Raw genomic sequence first — 18,249 nt, 5'->3', positions numbered from 1 at the left:
ATTGTTGTCAAAAATTTTAATGAGCAACAGAAAACGTTTGAACAATTCTTGAACCAGTTTGGCATTTGGACAAACTACTGGAAAACATACTACTGAAATTTAGTCGTAATATTCTATAGACAATAAAATAAAATAAAAAAGTGAAGATTAGTCTTTTAGAAGGTTTAACAGAACAGCCTGTTGGATATTTTTTTGAAATACAACATTGCATGTTGGAGAAATTTCTATATAGATTATTATATACTGTTTGTAAGGATTTTTACAGAGCACAATCCAGAATCTGGTATGAGTCGGTATTTTTCTAACAATTTGCACATCTGTATTTTGACAATGAAGATTACTTTTGTTTGTAAGTGGTAATGTAATGCACATATGATAATGTTTGAAAGTGGAGGAAAAAAACATAGATATTTTATTTCTAATTGGTCATACTGTATGTACCATTTGGGGATGTGAAGGGCAGATGTATTTGTTTTGAGGATTTTATGAAGAAAAAAAACCTGTGGGAGAGTTTTGATATGTTAAGGTTCACGATACCCCACTGATTTGTGCAAAGTCTTTGGAGATGAAGTTATGTGTACAAAATAAAGTTATTATGCCTTGTTAAACAAAATGATGCATTTATTGTGTATTTTTATTACCATCACCAGTAGAATCACAGCTGCCCTCCTCACAGAGGAGGGTTTTAAGCTTTTATTCAGCTTTTTTTAAATCACAACATTGTCCTTTATTTATATCCTGCACAGTAAAGACCTATATCAACTTCTTTGGTGAGTATTTCATCTTGTAAGCCATTTTGTCCAAGTGCTTCTCAATGGACAAACATTTTCCACCTTTCTTCTTATAAGAGCCTATAATAAAGTTAGAATATTCTACCATCTTACTTTCACTGTTATTTTCCATCGCTTTTGTGTATTTATTATAATTTTATGTGACTTTAACAGAGGAACACAAGGAAGCGCATACCTGATAAGAAGAAGTAAAATTAGACATGGTTTTCAAAATGTTTACAAATGAAAATCTGATATGTGTCAAGACTTTACAGGGCTTCCAATTCCCGTATTTACAACATTATCTTAGTTCTTGACTTCGACTGGGCTGTTCCAACACATTAATGTCATCCTGCTGAAAAGTGAACCTCCTCCCCAGTCTCGAGGCTTTTCCAGCCCGTTACAGGTTTTTTTCCAGAACTGGCCTGTAATCAGTTTGATCAATAATTCTGATCAGCCTCGCAGTCCCTGACGAATGAAACCCATCCCTACGGCATGATGCTCCTGCCACCATGTTCATGTGAGGATGTAGTCTTCAGAGTGATGCGCAGTGTTATTTTTCCTCAACGTGTCACTTCTTCAACGTGTTTCCTGTTTCTTTTTATCTTTCATGCCTTTTGAACAGCCGCCATCTCTCCAACCAGAGTAATAAACTTCTACAGATCCTCCGTTGTTGACATGAGCCTTTGGCTGCTTCTAAAACATATAATTTCTGTGCAGTCGGTCATTTCTTGAAGGTTCTTTGTTCGCCAATAATTTCTAAACCTCCGTGACCTTCACAGAATCCTTGAATTTATACTGGACGATGCTATAAGGAATTGGCAGCACATGGTTTTATTTGGAAGTATCAGAGTAAAGTGGGCTGAAACAAATGAACACCACACTTTTCAGATGTTTATTTATTTTTTTTATTAATATTAAAGTATGCATACTTTTTCACCCACTTCCACTAAAACAATAGGTGCAATTGTGTCAATTAAATTTGACCTTTGTTCAAAGATTGCTGATCTGCAATATGAGATGGCATGAAAAACCTAAATTTGCTTTTCATGCCCGTCTTGACTACAACTGTGACTAAAGCACATCTAAGCAATATATCTACAGAAATTGAGCCTAATAGAAGTTATTCAAAACGTCACTGGTTTCCAATGAAATATAAAACAAGTATGAATCAGGACATTTCAAGAGTTCCACTTATATGCTTGTACCCAGTCTTGTAATCACTTCTGTGTATCTCTAAGCGAAACATTGGCCTAATTTTGACCTTCTCATAATGAGATCCAGGGGGAAAAGACCAGGCATGGAATCAAAGAATCTCAGTAGGGGTCTCACATTAGCCGTGCAAGGAAAAGCAGGTGCTGTAGTTTGTCTCAAGTCGGTTCACACTGTTTCCACTGTGGATTGGCCTTAGATTAGTGTAGTGTTACACCAGCAGCAGTAGCACCTGCCTGGTATGTGCTACGTTGTGTGTGTTGTTTGGAACACACCGAAAAAAGTTAAAAAAGAAAACAAAACAAAAACAGGAAGTTTTTCTTTTGACTTATGATTGTTTAGCTAGTTTGGCTTTCATTGGAATAGTCCAGAGAACACATAAGAGACCTATGTTGGGCAGAACTTGTCACTAATAGTATAGAATATCTCTGTTGCTATTCTAATATGGCACAGCAAGCTGGACAAGATTTGGTTGCACCAGCCGTCTTGGACGAATATAAACCAGACCCTTTTAAGTCCTAGCTTCCTGCGGGGTATTTAACAAATTGCAGGGACAGCTACAATTTAGACCCACAGGCTATTCTGCAGTTTATATTAAAGCGGATGAATCATATTGGGAAGAGAAAAGTTGTGAGCTAAGACAAAGCAGTAGGCTCAAATGCTGGACCTTTATTTGAAGGTTTCCTTTTTGATATCTGAGGAATGTGCCTGTCACATCCAGAAAACCTTCAACCTTCAACAAATACAAAAGAAAACGTTTTGCAAAGTAGAAATGAACTCTGAAGTAGAAGTAAAATAAACAGGAAAGTAATAGCAATAAAATATGTTTTAATCAATTTATAATTTTACACAGAGAAAGTGAAAATAACACAAAAAGAGTGAGGAAAATCTTTCACAAATGCATTTGTTTTTCAAATGAAGACTGCTACACTACCTGCACTGCCAAGAAAAGATGAGGAGCAAAAACAAAAAAAAAACACAGCTTTTGTGTTTTTCAAACATATTTAGACATGTCTATATCAATATCAAAGTTACTAAGTAATTAAAGTCACATAAATGAACATTAAAAGCTAAGCAAATATGCTCTAAAAATAATCATAAGATGCGATGCAAAATGCAATTTCTGTTCAGGATTAAATTAGGACACACCAGAAATTTTTGCATTTGAATTGGTGAATGTCACACATTTAGTTGTTTGTGCCTCTGAGTTTTTAAGTTAGCCTCAACATCATGACGAGATCCAAAGCGGCGTTTTAGATCTTCAGAAAGACGATTACAGCACCTGAAACAGAACAAAAGAAGAAACCGGAAAAGAATAGGCGAAGACAGAGGAGCGGTGATTAATGTGACGAGAAACTGGTGAGTCTGATCTGATGAATACATTGCATACTTGGTCCACTTCAAAATGGTTTAAGAATAAAAAAATTAAGGTTTTTAGTGGCTTAGTCAAAGCCAATACACAAATCTGTTTGCTGCTGTGGTATGACATTAAACAGACTGTTTATATTTGAAACCTTTCCAACATGGCTGAATTAAAATAATTGTCCAAAGAAGAGTGGTCCACCATTTCTCCACTGAAAGACTCATTTCACAAAATGCATAAGGATTATTAGGCTCAGTGACAATTACTTTCAGATAGGACTATGTTTTCAATCGCTTTCTTCATTTAAAAATAATTCATATTTGGAAAAGTTTTTTTTTCCTTTTTTTACGTATAAATGTTATTTTTGTCACGTTATCAAATGGGTGAAGTGAAAAATAAATAAAAAAAACTTAAGTCTAACTTTCTTTTTTTAACTTCTTTAGCATGCAACCTCCACCTTCAGAGGAAAAAATAAAGGACTTCTAGAACTGGTTGAAGATTTGCGAGCAGTGAAGAAATATCAGAGCCCAGCGTTTTTCAAAACTGCTGCTTAGACATCAGTATTGACCAGATCTAATTTTTGTCCCTACCATTGCCATTGCATCATCTGTTATACAAAGAGTAAAAAAAATAAAATAAAATAAAAAAAGACTGTTATAAAACTATAAAACTGTCGCTCTGTCATTTACAGCAAGCCATATGCTGTGTCTCATTATATAAACAAGAAGCAGGGCCTTGTCAGAGCTACGCAGTAATAAACCTGTTCTCACACACTGTTTTAGGGTGTTCTAAAACAGATCAACATAATCCAATATGTGCCTCAAGGTTTGTCTCCCTGTTAATTTAATGGCAAATGAGTTACATTGTGTTGGCTCACTTCTCACAGGGTTGTTTTTATGGGGTTCTTTACGGTGAGCCATACTAGTTCAAACAAAGTAGTGCACTGGGCCCAAGCTATTAGTTGTCACGTCCACTTGTCTGCTTATTAAAGCTTCCATCAAAAACAGAGACATGGCTGCACTCAAGTAAAACATAAGTTTAGTTGTGTGTGTGTGTGTGTGTGTGTGCGTGCGTGCGTGCGTGCGTGCGTGTGTGTGTGTTATTATATGTCAGGGTTCCGAGCAAGTTGCAAGCAAATCACTTGGTCTTTGCACAAGTGAAATTCCCCCTGTGTTTCTGGGTTTACAGACAAGAACAGCATCATACCATAATAACAGGTACACTTTGTTGGCTCACTTCTCACAGGGTTGTAATTTTCCAAAACATCTCAACATTAGACATTGAAGTCAGCCCCTATTTCCCTCCAGTACGCTGTGTCTGTTTGATAAACAGCACTGCTATACCCAGTTGTTTGGGTCTCTGAAGAAAAACAGGACAGCATCTGCACTACTAGAGTGAGTGTATGTGGGACAACGTGGCACATGGAATAACAACAGGTTCAAATAAAATAACAGTCTAATGTACTGTTATTATATCTTTGACACCACATGAGTAAAAATTTGAAAAAAAAAAGTGTTAAATATGATTATTGTTAAGAATAAAGCTATTAAACTAATTTGTAGTTTCATGACTCACACTTGAGTTTTTAGTTTTGGTTTTGTTTTTAGCTTACGTGTTCCGACTGAGCTTCTTTAAATCAGGACTGACATGAGAATTTTAAGGCACTGTGAATGGCTGCAGGCTAAAGGAACAGCACCCCCAAATTCATTGTGACAAGCCTTAACCCCCCCACCCCCCACCCCAAGGGAAGAAATGCCAGAAATGCCCCCACCTCATTGTTCCACATCATGACTAGAAAATTTGACCTGGTTTTATGTCGTACTTCTTCATTAAAACGCCGGTCAGAAAGATGCAGTGAACTGACATTTGACAGGTATTGAGTTATTAAACTGGTGTTATAAACAAGCTAGGATTAATGTATGCTGCAAAAGAGTTAAGTGTTCAGTGAGGGAATAATTCAAGCTTAAATGGTAAATATTGTGATCAGCAAAGACAAAACGTTGTTTAATTACAAAGTGGAAGGAAGAGGACACATGAATTTCATCATTTTCTTTAAACCAACAAAATTTGGTGCAAATATTTATCCAATAGAAAATATTGAATAAAAGTCCCTCAAGCTCAGACAGATGACATGGACAGCATCTGTCATGATTTGTTGTGGTAGAGTTGCAGTCTCAAGAATTATAAACTTACAGAGCACACTGGGGAAGTGGGGAGAGATCTAAACCGGTGAGAAACACAAGAGGAGGACAGGCACGGAATCAGACAGGTGCAAAAGGATAACACTGGGTAAGCAAAGGAGGGATCTGGAAAGGAATGGACTGACCACATCAGTATTTGAATGCCGTGGAGGTGATTACGGAGAACAGGAGCAAGTTGATCCAATTGCAGCTGTGATAAGACATGAACCGATGAGCTGACAGAACAGAACATAACACTGGAACGAGTCACACCAAAAGAACCTGAACACTCATCTAAGGCAAAACTAACCTGAAAGTCCAGGGATCATGAAACCTCTACTACTGATAATCTGTTAGATTTAGCCATGAACTTTGACTGGGCCATTCAAACACATGGATATGCTTTAATCTAAATGACTTCACAGTAGCTCTGATTCCATGCTGGAGCGTTGACCTCCATCCCAATCTCAAGTCTTGTGCAGCCTCTTACACGTTTTGATCAAGTATTGTCCTATATTTAGCTCCCATCTTCCTGTTAGCTCTGAACCAGCATCCCTGTACCTGCAGAAGAAGCACATCTCCATGGCATCATGCTATGTCCACCACATTTCACCGTGAAAAAGCTGTGTTCAGAGTGATGTGCAGTATATTATAAATTTTCTGCTACACATATAATTTTATATTTAAGCCAGAAAGTTTAATTTTGGTCTCATTAGAACAGAGTATGTTTTGTCTGTATATTTGCTACATGGCTCATTTAAGTAATTAGGAAAAAAAAAAAAAAAAGAAGCTATTTTTAAAACTTTTGTTAAGCAAAACAATGGGTTACCATTTGTCACTTTCCACTAAAGGGCACATTTATGCAGTGCACAGCTACTACACTAATAGTCCAGTCAGCAGATTGTTCTCCCTGAGCTGTTGATCTCTGCTGCTTCTCCAGAGTTACCATGCAACTTTTGGCTACTTCTATGAGTCATACTCAATGGGCAGCTTAATATTTGTGCCATAATCTGTGAAATCTTCAGCATGGACAATGTTTTCTGATCTAACTATGCTAATCTGGAATAATCTTCCAGAAAAGTTCAAAACACTGAGTTTCTTTAAACCATACAAACAAGCAGACACTAATTGGATGGCTTCAGAAGGCAGTTTGGTACAGCAGAATATTATTTGTAAAAATAAATGTAAACTTAACTTTTTCTTCATAATGCACTACTTTGCGTTTCTTTACCACATAAAATCCCAAATAAAATACATCAAGATATGATTTTGTGCAGAATTAAAACTCAAGGCACTGTATATAACAGAATGCATGTTTTTTGGTCCATGAAAAATATGTGATATGTCTCATGCTTCACTTATAAAACGGCGGCTGCCTTTTCTTGCTTATTACCTGCACCCTAATGTTTCCTCACCAGCTTTGAGAGGCGTGTGAAACTGTCTTCAGAGTGGTTGAAGGGACTGTCGTTGGGGCTGGGCCAGACAAGAGAATTTGCATGTATTGTCTATGTTTATGTGTTGCGTTTAGGAAGCCCTGTTCTGAAGGCCTGCAGCAGCCTTCCCCCCAAAATAGAGCTGAGAGCAGCTGCAGCCGGGCGGGTCGTATCAGAAAGACATCAAAGCGGCTGCTCTCTCCCGCCCACTTATGATCAAGTACTAATGGTGTAATGGAAGGTCAGTGATTGTTTTTGGTCGTGAGTGAGTTGTGGGTGAGTTGTGTGCGAGAGTTTACAAGAAGCACAGACAGTGGCAGAGGTTGCAAGACCACTCAGGAAGATAAAATGACAGGATAACTAAAGCTCAGACAGAAACTCCAGGTCAGATGTCACCTCTACATGAGTCGCTGCTGACATCTGTTCCACCAATAGGCACACTCGGTTATTAAATACTGGCCAGAGATGTCTAGGGAAAACAAAAATCTGTTGGCCTTTTGAAAACATCCTAAATTAACAAAGTGCTAATCAATACAAAAATTCATCACCCCGGCATATGAGGAGCACTGTGCTCCCTCTGTGAACTCTTCTGGTTCAAACGGCGCAATTTACAGTCACACTCAGAGTTCAAGCTGTCAGTGTCACAGCTCAGATAACTCTGTCCATTTGGAAGCCTCAGATTTCACCAGTCATCACTTTTCCTCTTGAAAGTACTCCACACTAGGATATGGGCAAAGTCACACTATGAACATAGCTTTGGAGTTTGGAGTTTTAAGGGCTTAATGGGCTGGAATGAACTTAACAGCTTTTTGATTTAAACGACGAGCTGAATTATTTGGTTTAAGAAGGAGGTTCTTTTATTCAACCTTGTAGCAAAGCTCCACTGTAAGTGGTGTACTTTTTACATTTTCTAAAATCAAATGAATAGATAAATAGATAAAACTGGTATGATATGTTTTATTATTAATGATATGTTTCATTTCTATTGGGTGGACCTATGAAAATGTATAAGGGGTACACGGTACACGTCTTCTCTGTTGAATGCAGATTTATGGGCTAGCAAAATGTCTCTGTCATGTCCCACAACCACCTGCTTTAACTCATCAAGGGAGGTGGAGGCAGAGAGGCACAGGCGCCCCCTTTTGGAGAAAGAGCGCAATGACCTGTAAATCAAGAGCAAATTCAAAGTCATTTTACCACGTGGTTCTCAGGTTTTTATACTCCAAGTACCACCACCTTGACTTTTATTTTAAAACATAATCACATCCAAACTTGAACTCTGGCAGCTGTTTGTTTTACATCATTAGAAAAATAAAAATAAAACAAATAAACTTTACAAAACACGTTCCTGTCCACTGAAACTGCTTAATTAGTCTGAATTCCATATGGTAAAATCAGAAGATTATCATCAAGCTGGGCCTCTGAAAAAAAAGAAGCACACGGGGAATATACTTGTATATGAATACGCTTGATGTAAGTTATTTCTTTAGAAAGTGTATTTCTTTGAGATTGGCCCATATGTTGTTGTATTTCTGTTGTTTCTTAGAAATATGGATAATTGAGCATATTTATTTAAATTTGTAATTTTCTATTTTTTTAATTAATAAAAAATATATTTATACATAATGTATGTATTTATTAAATGTAAATATTTATATCACATGGTAGGAAAAAATGTACACGGAACACATTTATCGCGGACCGACCGGGTACCACCAACAAATTAGTTCCGGGTGGCTAACGTTAGCTGAAATTTTATCTCCGTAGCTCAGTTATCCACACGGCGGTAAGAACACCTTTTTTTATCTTGACTAAATGCCCATTATTGTATTATTTCCCGAAATAAATGTCTGCTATGCTGTTTACACAGAGATCAGTTATTGGGAAGATATTTTGTCTATTTTAAAATGAGTTAGCTCCTTTAGCTACCACTGCTAACGCGAACGCGTTTAAAAACATTATCTGAAAACAAACAGGCCGCTGCCGATATGGTTGAAACTTCCTAAAAACATAGCCATGCTTATGTCATAGTTATACATATTTATGTGTACATTAGCAACTGTCTGTAGATTTTCTGGACAGTGTTTATCTTGGCTAAATTTAAAGTTCCGCAGTGACTGTCAGAAATCACTTCCAGTAAACCGAATGGGGCTTACATAATTTTTTTTTACCGTCAATAATCTAATCATTATTTAGAATTGACCAGTTTCACATTTCAGATGTTTACCCATTTTAACATCTTTCAATTAAATTTTAGGCGAATTAAATTATGTTCTGTGTTTTTCTACTTTGGCTTTTAGGATTAACAGAAATCCCGGAACAAGATGGGTGAGGAGTCACGTCACACATTTATCTCTACCTTTATTAAAAAAAATTCTGTTGTCAGTCCATAAAATCAATTTGCTGTTTCACAGTTTGTTTTTCGGTAGTTAACTGAAAAAAAACGGCTAGAGATCGTTTGCCACTGTGCTATTTAGTCTCAGATTGTCATTTTTATATTATGACTTGACAGATGGTGAGGAGAGAACTTTTGGTGGCTGTGAAGGGCCAGATGCCATGTATGTGAAGCTCATTTCCTCAGACGGCCATGAATTCATTGTGAAAAGAGAACATGCCTTAACATCGGGAACCATCAAAGCCATGTTAAGTGGCCCAGGTGAGGACTAAGCCAAGGCATTTGAGCTCTTCTTTATGATTAAAAAAATGTTTTTGAGCTGTAAAATGCTTTGATCAGCATTTTGTTTATGGTTCTCTTGCCTGGCAAGACTTTTGTGTTGTAGGGATATTTTTGTAAAAGGAGTGGATTCCAAATCAAATGGGTGTATTAATTGTACATTAAATAACATACAACAAAAGTAGACATTTCCTGAAGCTTGAAAACATTGTGAAGAAGCAGTAAAGAGATTAATGATGGGAAATATCTCTAGGTAAGATTAAAGAAAAACCACGGCAGTGACACGAGGTGGCTGGTAGGTCTGTTTTTGCCAGCTTGTGGTTCCATTTTGGATACGGTTGCTACAGTTAGCCTGACAGCTGATGACAACAGTTCAAAAAGTTCATGCAGAGGGCATAATGTTTAGGGTTCTGGATATCCTGGATAGAGGATAAATGCCTTTCTATCTACTGCGCAGCCCTCTTGAATATAAAGTGACCACAACAAACAAACTACAAAGCTCCTTCCTTTTCATCTTCTTTAGACCTCTAAACCCTCTTTTTTTTATTTTTATTGTTAACATGATTTAAAGAATTAAAATTAGGACCAATAATTATGAGTCTTGTCGTCTCACAAAAGAAAAACAAAACTGAAATGCAGACATTGTGGATCCTTTCTCAAATTATGTTTTGATCTTCATTGCCACCTTCTGTGAGAAAAAAAACATGACTTGATGCCACAAAACAACTATTAGTAGTTAGTTGCCATTTTTCTCACGGACACATCCTTTTATGAACACCAACACTGTAATAGTTTTGTTGTAATGGTTATTTCAAGTGAAGCATTTTTGTCATTTTGTCAGTAAATTACTTAATTCAGATAAAGCAGGTCAGTGTTATCTAGCTGTTGATTACAAGTAATGATTGATAGAAAATGAATCACTGATTGTTGTGGATGTATAAAGCCGTGTTGTTTAATAATTATAGACAATAGAAGCCATAGTCTTCACGTTTCAGGACTCAAAGTTGCTTGAGGACTCAAATCTGATTGTTCTCTAACTTTTTAACGCTTTGCTTTTTCTTTACAATATGTGATGGCAAAGATTATGTCTAATCTGAACTAATATCCACAATATGTACATTTCAGCTTTGACTCTTTATTGATGAAAAATGTTTTGGTTTTAATCCCTTTAGTCACTTTGTCGCATGAAGCTATGTTTTTCCATGTCGGGCATTTTTTTAAATTTTTCCTTTGAGAAATTTTTCAGGGTTTTTCAGTGAAGTCCATGATGGAACCATGCAAGAAAAATGTATTGAGACATTTTGTAAATGACCCGTGTTTCTTAAGATTCCTTAAATATGGTGCAATTGATGTTGAAGTCCCCCGTTCTTTTTCTTTTGGTAATTGCATCACTCTTTGACTCTTCACTTTATGTCCAAAATATTTGAGATTCATAACATATTTGGTGTATTGCTTCGAGTTTTCTGTCTTTGCTGTTTTCCTCTACCTGCATGTTTTCTCTTTTTACAACCTTTTTAATTTTGCTTGTACTTGCTCTAAATTTTTAAACAAAACTGACTGAGAACATTGCCATTTTCTGATTCACCTTCTTGTAAAGTTTACCTTATTGTAAACTACACTATTTGTGTAGTTTGCAATAGCTCAAACTACACCATCATCAGTCTTTGTAGATTTAAAAAAAAAATAAAAAAATCCACACGTACGTTTTTACGTGTTGGCATGCAGCTGTGAACGTGCCGCATCTATAGTCTCTCAAATCTTGCCGTTGCCATTTGACTCCACAGATTCTATTCTTTTTAATTTGCTTCTCACAGATAGAACCTTAGCACCGTTCTGTGTTGCGCCACGGATGCAGTCAGCGTTTACCGGCGTCATAAGAGGATCCATGCCCTTGCAGCTGCAAGGATGAAAATCCTCAGGGAGTCAAACTAGCCCCTGGTGGTTTTAGAGTTAATCAAACACACTACCGTGTAGGTAATCAGCTCAAGATAGCTCTCTGCGTCCAGGTTTGGCTTACAACATTTAAACACGCTTGATTGACTTAAGCAGAGGTTTACTCAGGTCTGTTCTCCTCACACACATGTTAGGACTCTTGAACTCTTACTGATTGGTGCAGGATTTGCCCATTTGAGGAGTTGAGTGTAAAATCTGAAAACAGTTATGTTTTTAAGGTAATTAAATTGCAGACAAATATGCACCATTAGTCTTGTGCAGATATTAATAGAAAAAATGCATTTCCCCCCCCCACTTTCTTCTCTAATTTTTTTTTTTTTTTTTTGGGGGGGGGGAGATTTTTTTAAGTTGTGTCCTACAAAACCAGAAGTGGCTTGCCTACGAATCGTCAAATCTGTTTGTCACAAGTTTTCTCATTGGCCTGCTTCACGCTTTTTGCAACCTTGCAGGACAGTTTGCGGAGAACGAAACCAACGAGGTGAACTTCAGGGAGATCCCGTCCCACGTCCTGTCCAAGGTCTGCATGTATTTCACCTACAAGGTCCGTTATACCAACAGCTCCACAGAAATACCAGAGTTCCCCATCGCTCCCGAGATCGCTCTGGAACTGCTCATGGCTGCGAATTTTTTGGATTGTTAAAGTTACAACATGGATGTAAAAACCTGAAACATTTTCTTTTGAGTTTTTTTTTTTTTCCTTCCAGTATTTAATTGTTTTGCAATTTATTTCACATTATACTTTTTTTTTTTTGCTTCTTGTCTGTTGTCATGGTTTCCCTTGTATTACTAAAAAATGTCATTTTAAAATGGAAGCCAGGCGGACATTCCACAGAAATGTCCTGACCTCTACATAGTAAATAAATGCCTGTTCGGTGAGCAGTTTTTCCTCTGGTGTCTGCTTCTCTGCATGAAACGCAAACATAAATGTCATTTTTACAGTAAACGGGATTCAAGTGTTTTGAATGCTTTAGTTCCACAAGTGTGAAATAAAATGCATTAGGCTTTCCGTATTTTTGAACATGGGGCACAAATGTTTGAAAAAGAATTGCTTCAAATGTGCCCTAATTAAAACAGGGTGCCTACAGATTTTCTCTTTTCTTAATTGCATAAAGGTTTTTACACATATTAAAACTTTCATGCAATATTTATTCTGAAATATTTAACTTGTGCCGCTTACTCCAAACGTGATCAACTGCTGGAGGAATTTCAGTAAACAATGAGTATACATATTTCTGAACTATATTGTGACATATTGTAAACAATGAGAATACGTGTTTCTAAATTATATTGTGACATATTGGGTATGACAGCTTACATCTGAAAAATTTGTACTTTTTCAAAATCTGATATAAGGTAAGAGCTTGCTCAGGCACCCATTACTACATTAGAATATGTCTTAAGAGTTTCGGTGAAACTTGGAAATAAATTAATTGCACTTACATATTAAATATATGTATTTCTGCAATTTTTGATATAGTTTGCATCTTATGAAAACCCAAAACTGAGTTTTCATAAAATTAGAATATAGCAAAATAATCTGTTGTATCCATGCACACTAAGATTATTTTAATGAATCATTACAAAAAGTGAAAATCAAATTGCACAGATTCATTGCACACAATGTAATTCAAGCATTAATGTTTGTTATGATTATGGCATACAGTTAAAAGGACATTTGATCTAGAAATGCTCCATTATTGTCTGTACATCCATGAGGGTGATTACTGATGTGATGATTGTCTCACAAATACACATTCTGCAAAGACAGCAGGCCATAAAAAAATAAAGCTGACTGTTCACAGAGTGCAGATGGAAATGGAAGGTTGAGTGGAAGGAAAAAAGTGTGGTAAGAAAAGGTACACAACCAACAATGACAATGATAACCATAGTTTTATGAAGATTGGGGGAGATTGAACTGTAGATGGAGCTGGATTTTAAGACATTACATATGGACACATCCATGAACTACAACTGTTATTTTTGTTAAACCTCTGGATGGTGTTAATGAATGCCATCTGGACCTCTCTAATCAGTTTTCACTTTGATTGTGTGCTCTAATGAATAACCATGACATCATATCTCGGTATTTAAAAAAAAAAAAAAAAAACTGGTTAATTAAATCAGTTGTAATTTTTTTTCTGCACAAGCATCAACATTAATAAAAAAATAGTTAAAATATCTGTTGAATTTATGCAATTTATGACTTTTTAAAATCCAATTAATTAAATAAGCTGTTAAAAGATATTCAAATTTATTAAATATTCTGTTTTAACAGAACAAAGCTGATAAAATTTGTAAGCTGTTGGAAAAAAAAATACACATTACTAATTCTAACATAAAAATATTGACTGGGGTAGATATTGTGTGCATATAAATGTAATAAATGATCAAATAAATTAGCATTTTCCTTTACTCATGATGTCACACAGGTTTAGCCCTCCTTGCGCAGAGGTCATTGGCTGACGCTTATGTCATGTGAGCTCCGGGTTTTAACCCCGCATACTTCTTTTTTTTTATTTTTGTCTTATTAAAATTCCTGTTGAAGCTCTACACCCGCCTCACATTTTGTGAGCGACCTGAAGTGACTGAGCAGTGACCTGGGTGTAGGCGATGCGTCAGTCAGGCAACGTGAAGCGTTTCTCACTGTCAAAACGACTTCTGTCGTCACGTGACTCCCTGACGCACAGTTCTCCACTCTGCGCTGATGCAGGAGGGGAGGGGGGGTTTCCATCATGGCGTCGATGCAGGTAAGGATACAATTAATAGCGAGCAAATATATGTAATTTACCGGCTCTCCGTTTTGATCTTTCTCGGCTTTTGACTGCCAGTTTATTTGCGTATGTGTATTTATCAAAGAGCGGCACTGACATTTGGGTGGAAGCCGTGAAATGTATCCCTAAACTACTCAGGTTCGGCGCTTGGTTTTTGCTAGCAAGCAGTATTAGCTCTTCATCATCATCGGCAAGCTGAAGAGAACAGGGAAACTAGCTTCCTACGTGTTGATGCGTGCCTGTGGCTTTTCCTCAGAAGGACAAGGGGTGATAATTTAAGGAAATGTGGTACTGACAATTTTGGAAGTCATTTTAATAGTTGGTCGCTGTTTGGTCGACTAGTTCGCTAACGACACGGTGCGCAGTTAAATACAGTTTCAACCGGACCTGAACAGGTGTATCGCGTCCATACAACAGACGCAAAAAGTCAAAAGAGACCCGACAGACAATACGTAAAGAACGTATTGATTATGGAACGTCAATTGTAGGTTATTGATGAAAATGCATCCATTTATTATTAACTCTCTACTGGGTTTGTTACTTACCGTTAACTCTCGAGTCAGATCGTTTAAACATGTTTTTAATTGTCCGTATCAACACCGGTATATTTGTTGAGATTAACTAAATACATGTGGCATAATGTCATAGAAAAGTGCACATTAAAAACCTGAAAAAACCTGGCGACTTAAAAGTTATATATTTTTTTAAAATAAACAAAGATCTGTATTTATTTAATATTTATCTACCATGTATGTAAACTGATTGATCTAGCTACTATTTGCTTTATTACCAGCTCACAACCAGTCCTGATTAGATATGAGGCAGTACCAAGGCTACTAAAAGTTCCCGTTTCAAAACCAATAAATATTCCTTCCTACGATTTACTTTGATGCAAGAGAAAGAGCTTAATGGAGTGTTTTCACTTTTTTTTTCTTTTTTGCAAAGAGTAATCCCACTCAGCTCTGGTTAGCTATCTAACAAGTTATCACTTCTGGTTAGATGGTTGAAAGAAAACTGCTACCCTTCTATCATTTGTTTATAAAAACACAGACTTGGCTTGAAAATATTTCTGGCTGAAAAAAAAAAATAGCATGGAAACTTCAGAAGTCCAAGCTATTCCTCCTATTAAGATCACAATGTTATTTTTTTCCCCCCCAGTTTTTTTTTATACCATGACAATGCACTACAACTCATGCATGTTCCTGATTAAACAAGAGCCTGAGAAAGTAAAAAATAAAATAAAATCTACACAGTATTGACAAAGTATATAGTTCTATCGTGAAATAATGCACTCTCGAAGGCTTTTACACAGCCAAATTTATCGCCAAAAGAAACAAGAGGAGATCGCTTGTCTTTGCATGTTTGCTACAACTCTTCGTATCTCTTCAACACCCTTGTAAATTTGTTGCTGCAGGCTGTGCAACTTCAACAAAAACCATAGCTGATTGAACAGCAAAATATTTAAGGATGTAGGGCCTTTATCTAGGTAAACCTGCTTGGCCTGTTGAAATCTACCTTGAAAGAAAATATATTTGAATAAAACTGAGCCCTGTTGGGAAAATATGCTCTGTAACGCGTTGTTGTTGAATATCACAATGAGATCTGTTGCGTTTAATCCACATTTTTCTCACTCTTCTTTTCTATCATGTCCTCATTACTCTTCAAGCATTAGCATCTCGCCTCCTAAAACATAGAGTATAGCAAGTGTGTGTAATTTAGGACATTGAGAGCACATCTAACTGACCAAATGCATTTAACAGATGCATGACACTTGAAATATAATAGCCCATCAAATATTGCATCCAAGCTGTCCTCTTAGCAATTACAATATTGCACACGTTGACACTGAGGTGATGTTGATGTCATTTGTTTTCTAAATTTGACACTTTCTTTTCCTAATTCCATCTTTTAAATAATCTATCTATATAAATGCATGTATTGTCAGTTTGTATGTATGGTAATTTTTTCATATTTGTTGTTTCACACTTAAAAGTATTCATTATTATTTTCGAGCATAGTCATTATTTAACACATTATCATACTGAAGTTAGTTTTAAGATGTAAATTATGTAATTATTAAAAAAAATGTTTGGGCCATATATAACACTAGATTACATTACGATAATTTCCATTGATGTACAAGTCAAATGTATTTTAATGCTCCTCTGTTTGGCCTTAAGTTGTTTTGTACTGCTTTCCTTTAAGTCATGTTCGAGTGCCGTTTTGTGACATATGCTTTTCGACAGAAACGGCTACAAAAGGAATTATTAGCTCTGCAAAATGATCCACCCCCAGGAATGACGCTCAATGAGAAAAGTGTACAGAACACCATCACACAGTGAGTATCAATGTCCTGCTTATTTTAGCATTGCAAAAAATTCCTCAAATGTAGTAATCTGTAAAAAAAATAAATAAAAATAAAATAAAATAAAAATCACATCAGAAGTTTTATTATTTCTAATGTTTTTACAAACTGGTTGACTTCCACGAAAGGCTAAATGTTTCGACTGGTGTGGAGAGGAGGTTGCTTGTTCAGTAAATTAGGTTTGGAGGTAAGATGGAGCTCCTGCATGGAAAGAATCGGGGTCATTTTAGCGACTGGTAGTTCTGGCCCCTCAGAAGACTGTCTCTAATGCTCAGTGTCGCTCTCCACTCTAATAAAATATTCAACGGTTGGCATTCATGCGCTGGGGTTAAATAACAGGGAACACAGGCTGCTTGGAGCTAACCTTTTTCCCTGCATTCCTTCCCTGAAAGTCAGCGGATGTTGTTGCGGTTCGGTTTTTCTTTCGATTGTTAATGAAGGTCGGTACTTTGTTGTTGTTGTTGATGTTGTTGTTGTTGTTTAAAAACTGCAACGCTCCCTTTAATACCTTTAAAAGTTGCCGCCTCGTTCCACGATTCTTTATGAGGCGTCACTGTCGTCTACCCGACCACGATGTGCTGACGTCACTCCTGCTCAGCGGTGGCGCAAACAACTCAAGACGATATTCATGTGAAGCAAACCTGTTCAAAGTACTTCATTTTAACCACATAATCTGCTGAAATTAAGATGAAACAAACAAAGGAGACTTTTTGACCTCTGTGTCCTTCCACATTTGTGCTTGCTCTTTGGAAAATATTTTTCCAACGAGCAAGCACGCGAGGAGTATTTGTGATCCATGCTTTCTTCCAGGGGATAAGTGGAAGTTTTAGCAAGTTGTTGGCACAGGGAAGATGGTACGTTTTTGTACTTTCTTCATTACATAAGTCACCTGGGCAATGAAGCATATGAATTGTTTTTTTGTTTTGTTCTTCATGACTGACAAGTCTCCCAACCAGTTCAGCTGGCTCCTGTGATCCTTTTGTTTCACAGGTTTCAGGTGGTATGTATGGGTGTGTGTATGCTGTTCTCTGCTCTGAGGTTGAAAAGTCTCTGTTAGGGTTGTATCTCAGCTGGAGTGATGAACAGCAGTAGGGAATTACTCTGCTTTAGTTCAGGAAGCATCCCCCCTTAAGGGGGGGAAAAAAAAAAAAAAGAAGAAAAAAAAACTTCCCAAGAGACACTTTGATGCAATGTCTCTACTGCGATGATGCGTTGTCAGTTTGATAGCTTTTATTTATGGTACACCCTGTCTCTGTTTCTCATTAGATAATGAGGTTTGATGTCATAATTAGAGGCAGGCAGTAAGGAAAATGCCACCTCAAAAAAAAAACCTGTTGTGTCTCCTCTGCAGCATATTTATGTAACTTGACCTCTCCCCCCAGCCGTCGTTTGTCCAAATGGTTTAATGTTACATTTATTGACTGTGTCATATTACCAGCTGACTATGGCGAATTGGATGATGTTGAGCGTTTTGTCCTTGGCTCTGCTCTTAGCGGCTCATGTCAGGCATCATTCACCGAGATTTCGG

General features: G+C 36.8%; 1 protein-coding gene and 1 long non-coding RNA gene across 2 annotated transcripts; both read left to right on the top strand.

Annotated features, from left to right (window-relative positions):
• The first annotated feature begins 8,660 nt into the window (after positions 1-8,660).
• Positions 8,661-12,258, top strand: eloca (elongin C paralog a). Its single transcript, XM_007554612.1, has 4 exons — positions 8,661-8,744; positions 9,259-9,286; positions 9,471-9,614; positions 12,035-12,258. The coding sequence occupies exons 2-4, from the start codon at positions 9,283-9,285 to the stop codon at positions 12,223-12,225; spliced, it is 339 nt and encodes a 112-aa protein (XP_007554674.1). The 5' UTR covers positions 8,661-8,744; positions 9,259-9,282; the 3' UTR covers positions 12,226-12,258.
• Positions 12,259-14,130: 1,872 nt separating this feature from the next.
• LOC103139786 (uncharacterized) lies at positions 14,131-18,040 on the top strand. The gene is made up of 2 exons (XR_476442.2): positions 14,131-14,332; positions 16,603-18,040. It is a non-coding gene; the product is annotated as an uncharacterized LOC103139786 (long non-coding RNA).
• The last annotated feature ends 209 nt before the right edge of the window (positions 18,041-18,249 follow it).

This window comes from Poecilia formosa, unplaced genomic scaffold (assembly GCF_000485575.1).
Source record: "Poecilia formosa unplaced genomic scaffold, Poecilia_formosa-5.1.2 Scaffold64, whole genome shotgun sequence".
NCBI classification, from domain to species: domain Eukaryota; kingdom Metazoa; phylum Chordata; class Actinopteri; order Cyprinodontiformes; family Poeciliidae; genus Poecilia; species Poecilia formosa.
The sequence above is the reverse complement of the archived record's forward strand: the minus strand, read 5'-3'. Positions and strand labels throughout refer to the sequence as shown.

What these genes read in the sequence shown, in the direction of transcription:
- eloca (XM_007554612.1), top strand. An exon ending in AGCCATGTTAAGTGGCCCAG is followed by an intron (nt 9,615 to 12,034) that starts GTGAGGACTAAG and finishes GCAACCTTGCAG; the next exon opens with GACAGTTTGCGGAGAACGAA.